At 26.0% G+C, this 12,021-nt stretch overlaps 1 protein-coding gene across 1 annotated transcript in view; it reads left to right on the plus strand.

Moving 5' to 3' along the window:
- The window catches only part of LOC101240070 (5'-3' exoribonuclease 1), a 79,780-nt gene that overhangs the window by 40,456 nt on the left and 27,303 nt on the right, over positions 1-12,021 (plus strand). The window contains exons 23-26 of the mRNA XM_065799118.1: positions 88-277; positions 361-439; positions 3,334-3,518; positions 3,635-3,881. Coding sequence (XP_065655190.1) covers positions 88-277; positions 361-439; positions 3,334-3,518; positions 3,635-3,881 — 701 coding nt within the window. The remainder of the gene's footprint in view (positions 1-87; positions 278-360; positions 440-3,333; positions 3,519-3,634; positions 3,882-12,021) is intronic.

Raw genomic sequence — 12,021 nt, forward strand, 5'->3', positions numbered from 1 at the left:
TAGTGTATAGAGATTTAAAATATTATAATTTCGATATTCTTTTTACACTATTGTTTCTGATAATCATACCAGTTACTTATTATTTAGTTAAAAAATGAGTCGAAAATTGTAAAAGTAAAAGTTAAACCTCAAGCATTATTTCGCCCAACACAATTTTTTGGTAAACTTGCCCCTGACCCAAGTACAGAGTTTTTGCTTATGGATCGTGTTGTCAATGTACAAAATGGAATAACTGTACCTTTAGGCTTAAGAGGAACAGTAATTGGGCTACATGAAGGTTAAATTTTTGCTTTTAAAATTTATTTTATTTTTTATTTTTGTTCTTTGGCTTAACTCTTCTATTCTTTATAACTTTTTCAGATGAAATTAATAAAAATTCAAAAGAGTTAAAAATTGAAATATTGTTTGATGAATGTTTTCTGGGTGCTGTAGAAAGAAGGTTACTTTTTTTATCTTTTATTAAAAACAATTTTTTTTATTTTTTTATTTTAAGTAGTTATTAGATAAAAAGTTTTAAAAAGTTTTTTTTTTTTTCATATTCAAGTTTTTTACTTTATAATAATATTGTTAGAAGTCTCACACTTTTTCTTAAGCTTACCATTTTAATTAAAACTAATGATTATGTTAAACAGTTTATATTACATAATACTTAAATATGTGTTATAAAATGGGTGTAATTAAAGAAATAATGAGTGTAGTGTAATATAATAATAAATACATTTTCAGAAAAAAATGGCAAATAGAAATGTTTATTTATTGTCAACAAAGAATTTTATTAGTATTTTTTGTTTGCATATTTACTTTAGTTGTTTAGTTTTTTTGTTTCTATTAGAATTAGTGAATATAGTAATACACAGTAGTAAAAATAATTGCAATAACAAAAGTTATAACGATGTTTAAATATTAATAAACTGTTATGAATAAACTTATCACAAACTGTTGAAATTCTGTTTTAAATAAAATAAAAAAGTTTTTTCACAAGTCATTTGTAATGTAAATTGTACACATGCTATAGCTTTTTTTTTTTAAATATATTTAAAACTAACAACAACCTTTTTACTTGTAAAATAAGTTGTAGTTAAAATTTTTTAAGGCATTTATAATTTTGAATATTATTGCACCAACCACACTCATTAAGATTTTTACAAAAGGTATTTGGCAAAGCCAAAAAAGTTATAATTGGTCATATTTGGTAAAAACAAGAAATTCAGATAACCATTTATTAATTTGAGTTACAAATTTGGCAAAAAATTTTTCTAAGAAATAATTTTCTTTATCTTCTCATCTTTAGTTCAGTTCAGTTTCTAAAGTGTGGTTACATATTATTGCTTGTCATTACATATTATTGCTTTTTGATTTTAAAATAAATAAAAAGCTACACCCTGCTTTAGAAATTTATTTGATTTTTTTAAGGTTTATTATTTATATATGTATTAATAGTTATCAAAATTAATGCATTTATAAATTAAAGTTATTTAAAAAAAAGTTATTTCATTATAGTGACTCTTCTAGTGTAAAAATACGTTTTTAAAAATATGTCTTTTAGATAATTTTGGTTTTAAATACAAAAACTATTTTCTAAATAGTTTTTTTTATTTAAAAAAAAAAAAGATAGGAGTACAACAAATAACTAACTATATAATAAATAAATATAAAAAATAACTAATATATCGTTTCAAATAAAAGAACAGTAAGAATAAAAATAAAAAAAACTACAAATATCACTTTGCAAAGCTTAAAATAATACTTGAAATAAAAACATATAAAAGAAATAAAGACTTCAAAATAAACTGGAAATCCTGAAGGTAAAATCTATTTTAATATACTGAAATCATTTAAAAAATTAAAAACTTATTCAGTTTTCAGGTGTTTTTATGTTATTGATTTTTAAATGCTATATTTTCAATCAAATATTTACACAGGTTTACTATGATTTAAAGTTTTATTGTATTTCATTTGTGCATCTTTTAAACCACATCTTTTTTATTTTATAGTATTATTAATTCAACTTATTTCAACTTTTAACTTTTTTTTAATTTTAAAAATAGCTCTTTTTCAATTTTATTAAGTTTTTTTTAAGTTACTCAGATGACATTATGGGATTGCTAAATGTTAACTAGTTTTTAAATTTTTATAAATTTGTTTTGGTTTAATTTTTTAATTAAAAAAGTTAAAAGATGAAAAGTTTTAACTAAAAGATTTTATTTTGTTGGAGTTATCAAGTTATTCAAGTAATCAAGATTTTTTTCTTTTTTTGGAGTTATTAAGTTGTTGGCGTAATCAAGTTTTTATTTTGAAGGAATTTTCAAGTTGTCTAATATATAATTATTCTTTTTTAATGTTGCAAGAACAAAAATATTACCAGAAAAAAAAAAAATCTTCAAAAAGAAAAAAATATTATCATAGACAAATAGTCTTTGAAAAATGATCAATAAAGTAGGAACAGTAAAGTAAATCTTGCATAAAAATAATTTAAGATATTGTTTTTAAAGTAATATTATAAGTTTTTATTTGTTAAACAGCTTCCTGCCCATTCTTCATATAGTAATGCATCTACACTTGACTCTAGTACCTGACCCTGCTAGGTCTAAAGCTCAAAGTGCTTGTCTTTCTTAATTTCTAACTCAAATGATTTATTTTGTTATTCATTTTCCAAACAACCCTGATTTTGTGGTCAAAACCTTCTTATTCTCCTTCAGGTGTTTCAGATTATGCTATGATCTCTTTTTAAATTTTTATCTTCCACATCAGATTTAACCTATTGTCTTCTTTCTACTACCTTAAAGCTAAGATTCTTTTTCTGGTTTTCTTACTGTCTTCTTTCTACTACCTTAAAGCTAAGATTCTTTTTCTGGTTTGATGGTCTTAAAGGTGATGTTTTTTGTTTGCTGCCAAAAAAATTTGCTCTTGAATCTAATAATCATGCTCTTTCTGTTGTCCTAAAAGAACAGGTTGATCAACTTTTAGACATCCAAATCCCTCCTGCTTCTATTGCTAAAGTTATTTATTAAGAATATTTACAAAAACTTATTTGCAAATTCTAGAAAAAAAACCTAAACCACTCTCATTTAAGAAGTACTTAACCAAATATTTTCTTCCAATAGATATTTTAAAAATACATATTGCAGGCTTGGCCAGGAAGGCATGTGATTTTATGTCATAATATGACCACAAAAATACTATTTGATTAATATATAATAAGTATTATACATTATAGATATAAATAAATGAATAATGATATTTAAATTAAGTTTAGTAATTATTATAAAATTTAAAAAGTTCATAAGACTCATAAGTTCATAAGATTTTTTAATAAGTTTAATTTGACTCTAGATCAAAAGATAAGCGAGTTTACATTTTGTGCCCAAACTCTTTACTCAATATATCTTATGGTGAGAGAAAAAATACCAAGAAAAATGGAGCTCCTCTTGGATTATCAACAATCTTTCAAAATAAAATATCCTCTACTAATAGCAATAATCAATCCCCTTTAAAGGATTCACCCCGCCAAACACCTGGTAAGAAACTTTATAATCATATAAGGTTTTAATGTTTTTTCAGTAGTTTTTTAAAATGTTTATTTTATTCATGTGTTCTATTAAAATAGTCAACTATATTATTATATGCATTGTAGGTATTATACGCACACCTACACAAAATTATTCAAGTCCCTCTCCAAGGTACAAACATCATAATGATGGATTTCATAATAGAAGTTATCATTCACAAAATAGTGGAGGTCAGTTAATTTCACCAGACTATTGGCTGAAAGGTTACACTCGTAACTCAACTCCACAACAAAATACATATAGGCAAAGTTCGCCATATACAAAACAACATAGGTACAGAACACCTAACTCAGCTGAAAGTGTTCCAAAAAAGTAAGTTCTTTAAAATGAAATAATAGTGCATACTATTTATAATTACTGTATATTGTCTTTATTAATAGTTTACTTTAGTTTTTATTTATTTATTTATTTATTTGTGATCATCATAATCATCATTATTATCATGATGATGATGATGATGATGATGATAATGATGATGATCATCATCAGGCTTTAGCCTTCCTCTTTTAAGCTGTTTCTCTAATATAAACAGTCTAGAGCATTTTTTTTTCTTAACAAAAGCTCATTCATACAATTTATAAGGCATTCTCTTCAAGTTTTCTTACTTCTACCACTACCATTTTCTACTGAAGCTGCTACCTTTCTACATTGTGATACCTAAACTAATTTAATCTTTTCTAACATACATTGTTCCATGCTATGTTTTCTAAGATTATGCCTCCTTCTCTTGTCTTGCTAGTGCCATACCACACATCAATCTGATCATCTTCTCTTTCGGCAAATACTACACCATATAGATACTAAAGTTTATATAACAATGAAAGGATATTGTATGCCAGCATCTAAATAAATAGCAAACATAAATGTTTATATCCATAATATCTATGCATAAAGTGCATCTTGGATTCTTTTATTCCTTCTGGAATAAAAGTTTAAAAGCTTTTGTTACTTCTCTTCAATTTTAAGTCAAGCCTCATTCTACTCCACATTTTTCACCATCTTGAGCAGTTTCTTTATTGAATATTATTCATTTTTTTCATCTTTATTACAAGAACATCTCTTTTAAGAAGAAATGTCCTTTTATTATTCCAAGAAGCCAGTGTAAAAAGGTCCTGTCTGATGTTAAGCTCTCTTATTCTCAGTTTAATAAATCTTGTATATAATCTCTAATTCGTGGGTCTGATCTTTTTACTTATCCCCAGAATAAAGCAGAGTTATTTGCAAAGAAATCTTAATCCATTTTGACTTTTGAATATAATGGCCATACTCTTTATGACAGTTAAACAGGTTAACCCATTGTTAAACATTGATATCACTCTAGCTTTCATTGCTAGATTTCCATCATAATCTTAAAAAAGTGTTCTCCAGAACTCTCTTCAATTTTTCAAAACTTTAGGAAACACTTTGACCTCTCTAACAATCCCACAACTAGTCTTCACTCTGTTATTAGTTTCTTTATATAAAGATTTTTAGGTTATTAAATTATTTTTTTTCAACTGCAGTAGTAAATTTATTCTTGAAGGCCTACCCTCTTCTTTATTTTAAGTAACTTTAAGGATACCACAAGGTTCTATCTTTGCTCCTGTATTGTTTCTTATCTACAATAACGATCTTCATGAAATCTAAAGTGACTCTATTTCTTGATGACTCAACTTTATACTCTTGTCTTGACTAAAAATTTTGACATTTTAACTGCTTAGAACAACCAGCTGATTTTAAATTTGATCTCTCTTATGTAACAGTCTAAGGCTTGCAGTGGCTTGTAGATTTAAATTCTGGGCTTAAAATCCACAATTTTTTGTTTGACAATAAAACTTATTTATTTACTGCAAAAAAATATAGCAATATTGTTGGCATATTGTTGCAATATTGACGATTAACAACCCTCTTACTTTCAGACAAAGTCTAAAAGCACATAGTAAATGTAATTAGACCTGCTTTATCTACCAAGCTTGAGCCACTCACCCATTGTTGTTGGGTTGCATTTCTTTCTTTTTTCTACAAATACAATCATGGTCAATGCTCAAACGAGCTATCATCTCTATTATGATAAACCAAAAGTCATTCTTGCTTGGCTTTTTATTTAAAAAGTTGTATCCTTTTACTATATCTGTCCCTCATGCTAAAAAAACTTTTATTAATCCAGTTTTTTCCTTGCACATCAAAAAAACCTTATGACTCTTACCATCTTCATGTTTTCCTTTTTTATAACTTACAACTTTTTAAGTCTTAAGTTATATGTTTCCTAGTTTTTTAACTTATTCTATATTTTAAAGTAACTCATAACCTAATAGTGGTTGCTTGCAATCTTGTAGGAAAAAAATATAGTTTAAAAATATATCGATGCCAGTATTTAGTAAATAGTAAATGTAAGCATAAAATTATAATATATTAAGTATTATAAATTTTTTTCTAATCCCGACTATCAACCCCTGCTAAATCTTATAATTTTGCCGGAGTTGGGGCCAGGTTTGCAAAAAGTCTTATTTTTAGCCAGGGTTATGCCCCTGTCACTTACTAATTCACAGATGATCGCAGACAGTTTTTTTTTTTCATATATACAATAAATCTGTTGAACTTTTAGCTAGTTTGGAATAACTTTATTTACTTTTGAAAAATTAATAAAAACAACTATTTTTATATCATAAAAGAAGCAAAAAAAAAATTAAATAAAATAAAAGCATACAATGAAATATTTAAATGTCTGATTCTAGGTTTACTAATTGACTATTTAATAGGAAAAGCATAACAGTTGTTATGACAACTAAAACATGTAACAAGTTGTAGTTGTACCAACCAAACTAAAGTTAACCAAACTTAAGTTATTTGTTTAACTGAAATTTCACCGGGCCTTTTTGAAATTAACTTCACCAGGCTTATTTTGATACAACTTTCACCAGACCACACAGACTTTTTTTTTTAAGTTTATAACTTGTTTGTAATGTTTATAACTCTTCAACTCTTTTTTTTATGACAGAACTTTTCTTTGACTAAGGCGCCTGACCTACTCTAATATAGGATAAGTATAATGCAACATCCAATTATATTGACTAAAACAAAGCTAGGCTGAAAGGTTGCATAAATATTGATACACCCTATATATATTTTATCTCCACTTGAAATTCATATTTCTTCATTAGAATCCAGCCTTTTCAAAATGAGGGGGTTGTAAATTTAAAAGTTCATAACTTTCAAATACTAAAAAATTAAATAGAATATAGAACCTATCAAAGAATTTAAATTTGTTATAAGATGGTATAAAAAAAATATATTATTTCATTGTCCTCAAATTTGGTGTAGGAGTAGTGCAAATGTTTTTATGTATTGTATTATGTAAGTGTGAACATGCTTAAGTTAAGAGTTAGCACAAAAGAAAATTTGCCTGAATGTGTCACTAGTTTATGAAAAATCAGAAAATCCTGCTGGCGCCCATATACAAAAATCTAAAATATAATACATCAAAATCAAAATCTATATCTACATTCCAACCACATACTATCTATTAAAAAAAAAAATTATCTAAATAAGGATCAGTTCAAGCAAAGATAGTTTATCTCTAAAAGAACAAAAAAGCATGCAAAACGATGTAACAGGCTGTATGTGCATAAGGGTGTATAGGTGTAATGTGTAAGTCTGTGCTGTTTATGTTGTTCAGTTACATATATACACAAATCTGAAATATAATGTGAATTTCAGTTAAAGTTTATAGTCATATATATGTTTACATTTTATGTCTCTAAATAAATAAATAGCAAATACATTTTCACTATTATTTATTTTTCTTTCTAATTTTCAAAAAAAAAAAAATAATTATGTTTTATGTCCATAGTTCCACACTTGTATGGTTTCCATAAAGCCATTTTTTCATTTGAGTATGACAATGAAAGAGTTAATAAATAGTAATTAAACTTATGTATTATATACATTCTGATAATTGTTAAGTAATATTTTTGCTCATATTATTGCTTGGTTTAGGCCGAGGTTGTAAAAAGAAAAATATTCAGCCTTGGTTAGGAAGGACCTTGGCCACTTACTTCTAAATAAGCATCTGCTCTAAAAAACTGTTAAAGGTCTGACCTGTTTCTTCTAACCTGCTTCTTTTTTATACCTTTTTTTTACCAATACTTAAAATTTGCATATTATCAAATAAGTAAAAAATCAAGTAAATAAATGTTTTACTACTGCTCTTTAACTCCATCATTTATTTAACACATAATTTTAGGGTTATATGCATTCTAAACTTTACTGCAGTCTGCTAAGTCCTTCGAAGAAGTGAAAGATCACCTTGTAGTTTCTTTTTTTTATGTGATACAACTGTCAAGATTACCACCCAAGGTTTACAAGCTACTACTACCTTTGCTGCAGTTTTATTGGAGGAAGGGAAGGGGTGGTGGGTTGGGAGGTTTTATCAGAGATTTGCTTATGATAGGTATGTTAGCTTCACCACAGCTAAAGAGCCTTTTGCTGCCCCATTTTTGTTTGCCCCAAATTTGTTCTACAGAGTCATTATTAGAAAGCTCTTTCAATATAAAAGTTTCAAATAGGATGGTCAAACTTATATTTGATAAACTCTGCTATGCTAATATAAATATTTTAGGCAGGCAAAAAGTGCAAGTTATTATTATAATTTATTTAGTTGTATTTACTTGAATTTACTTTGTTTAAATTTTTCATTATGAGTAAGTATTTAACAATCATCCAGGTACAAGAGCTATCAATAGATAAAAGCTTCCAATAAGTCTATTAACCATGTGTTTTGTGGACATTAACATTTCAGCTGGTGTCACTCAGCTTAATCTTCATTTGAAGTCAAAGAAGCACAAAAAAAAATACAAAATCAGCTAGATCACAATTTGTGACAAGTTCAGATGGTTTAGCTCTAAAGCTATTCACAAAAAGTATTAAGCACCAAAGAGCAAGTAGTTATGGCTGACATTGTTCGTTGTTTAGACATTGATTCAAACTATGCACTATGCTGCAGCTGAAAGTGACTATTCTAAATATTAGCGTATGTTTCAGTACTGCAGCTTATCTAATTAAAAAAAAAAAAAATTGGATAAGATGCAGTACATGATTCAGATTGTAATAGCCTTTTGTATTCAAAAGTTATTTAAAATGAGTTAAAATGTTTATCTTTCACATTCGAGTTGATGAAACAACTGCATTACAAACAAAAAATTAATATGACATTTTTATGCGACATACCATTCAAATGATTTACAGCAAATCATAACATCATACTTAGGGACATTGTTTGTTGGGTACTGTGGAAGACCTTGATCATTTCAAAAGGTTGTGAGTGAAAATTCAGCTACAACAAGTCAATTCTTTAGTTAGTAGGAAAGGTACTAATGTCAATAATTTGTTTTTAAAAAAAGTTGGAAAATGATCTCATAAAAAAAGAAAATTTTATTATTTATCATTATGGTCATGTCCACTACATACAATTTCCAATGCTTTTTTGAAAGGATTGAAAGTATTTTTAAGGACATTGATTTGGACCAATAAGCATTTGATTTGCACAGTTTTTTTTTAATTTTCTGCAAAATATATTGAAGTATATTTTGCTGTGGAATAATCATTCACTGAGCTAAAAGGACAATTGGTGTTGAGACATGTCTCTACTTGTTGGATGAGCAAGACATATTAGTGAAAATAATGGAGTTTGATAACTTGTGAGAAAAGATCTACCAAATCAAACAGAGTTCAATGATAAAGCAGAAATTGCAATAACTGAAAAGTATATTTGTAACAAGAAAGCGTTAAAGTATACATTTTTATTGCTTATATTTTAAAGGTTTCACAGTTGCATAAGAAACAAATCAGCCAATGATTAGAGTCCTGTTCCTAAAGATACAGAAACTTCTAATTGGTTTGCTCATCAGGGTGTTAGCCAGCCTGATGGCGCCGCGTATAACGCGGTTTCCTAATTGATTTAAAATTCCCAAAGGTTTTTAAGATCATGGTAAAGAAAAAAGTTTAATCAGTCTCAGATTTAAATTGTTGCGCTAGACTAGTAAAAAATGGAGTTAGTACGCGCGACAAGGAAAGGAATAAAGTTAATCAATTAAGAATTAAGATCGATTTTTTAATGTGAAAAAAAAAGTATCGTCATTAACAAGCAAGATCATTCATTCAAAAATTGAAAAAAAAAATTTTTTACTTTTTAATTGACGTCAGTTATTCTCCAGTTAAAATTGTTCAATGCGTTTAATAAATTATTATATTAATTTATTTTTGTTATTCAAAAACTCTTTATTTACATTCTTGCTTTTTATCTTAAGTTAGGAAAGTTACAAATAAAATTTGCATATTAATAAATATTATAATATAAAATAAGTTAATAACGTTTTTATATTAAAAGATTTATTAATAATTTCGGTAAAATAAGTTAGCTGGTAAAGTAAACCAAAAATAACAACAAAAAAAATCAAAAATAAAACTTGCAATGAAACGTTTTTTATTGCATATGTTATATTTGCGTAAAACATAAAAGAAGATAATTAAATAATATTATAATATTATTAATTATTAATCAATGTTTAAAATAATTACAATAATAATTTTTTTTTTTAATTTACAAATTCAAAATTTACGTAGATATTTAATGTATATTTGTAAATTGAAAAAAATCGATCTGCCCCTTAAATGTCTTTGTTACTTACTCAGTGTAGTTAAGGCAATTTTAAAATACTATAACGTCTCTATGATATTTTGTTGACTACTACATATTTCCGTTAAATGATCAGGTCTGTGAATCATGAAAAGACGGAAAAAATAAAATGATAAATTTTGCGGTATCATAAAATATAAATGTTTGAAGCAAAAAAACCCAGATGGTAGATTTTTTTTTTTTTTTAATCTTCTTAAAATCCTAATTCGCTTGTCCAAATTCGTATAAGATTTTAAATAAATACGATTTTTAGGTAAAATGAACATCATATATTAAAAACTTTTAACGTTTATTTGCGCTTTTTCTTGATTGCAAGTTCTTTTATAGTCGGAATTCTTGTATTTTTTTTAAAAATTGATAGAAATATTGTATTTTGACAACTATATAAAGCTAATAGGTCAGAAACAATTAGAACTAGGATCTATAGTAAATTAAGGCACTTTTTCAAAAGATATAAACTAAATTCATGTTAACGCCGATGAGCGAAAGTGATCTAAAGGCTCCAAAATGGTATTCTTTGTATTCACAATTAGGGGTAGTAAAAAGGATTAGAAAATTATATAAAAAAGAGAAAAATTCTTCAAATATTAAAAAAACCTGAAGCAAAAAAAAAAATAACATCTAAAGCTTTTGTTTGGACATAATATGCCTATAAAATCATGCCAATTTAAAATAAATAAATTCAAATAATTTGTAAATCGCCTTAACTACACCGAGTATTTAAATAAAAATGGCATTATATTTGACGGAAATTAGCAAACCAACCAATTTTTCAATAAAGGTTATTAAAATTTCGGAAACTTTAATTTAACTTTTATTTAAAAGCTATCGATTTAAATAAGTTTTTTACTATTTGAATTTATCTTATGATAAAAATTGTAATATAAAATATGATGAACAATAATACGATTACCTATGTAAGAAAGTTAAAAAATTTTTTTAACTATTTTAAAAATTTTATTTTTAAAATACTAAGTATTTTAAATCTGAAATATTCGAAATCTTTCCATAAAATTAGGGTTGTCAAACGTCTGGATTTTACAAAAATTACAATTTTACAAATTTTACAAACCTGTAATAATTTTTTTTTTAGTGTTTTCCTTCGTAAAAGCCGTAAAATTCTGGCATTCCTAAGTATAATGTATAGTTTTTTTACCAACTGTTGTTAAAAAGTTGTTTTAGCAAGTTAAAAAGTTACAAGAGGATCTTGGAAATCGTCAAAAATGTTTTGTTAAAAATTAAATACTATTTAGCATTTTTTTTACATTTATAATTTAAAAATGAAAATAAAAATAAAAGAAGACAATATATGTAACTAATTGTTTAAACCTTTTAAAACTGTATTTAAAAGCGATTTACGCAATTAAGATAGATCAAAGTTTCAATAAATTAATTTATTTATTCGTTCATTAAAACTGCAAACAATTGTCTTTTGTTCTAGTTTTCTCTCAACAATATTAAACAAAGGAGAGAAGCAATTTAAAAATGAAAACTGACGAAAATTGCTCAAAATGAAACAAGTTGAATAATTATAATTAAACATTTATAAAATATAAAAATATTCCTGAAAAATAAAACAGAAAAATATTCCTATGAATAACCCAGCAAAAATAGAAAAATTTTATTGAAACTTAATTGTATCTACTTTTTTAAATGTCAGAATGTAATGACCTTTTTTTTTTTTTTGTTAGCCACACCTAAATTCCCAATTTTGCTAAAACGCTGTATGAATTTTTTTTCTGGCTACTCTTAAATGATGCAGAGATTTTTAAGGTTACA

Source organism: Hydra vulgaris, chromosome 06 (genome assembly GCF_038396675.1).
Source record: "Hydra vulgaris chromosome 06, alternate assembly HydraT2T_AEP".
Taxonomy (NCBI): domain Eukaryota; kingdom Metazoa; phylum Cnidaria; class Hydrozoa; order Anthoathecata; family Hydridae; genus Hydra; species Hydra vulgaris.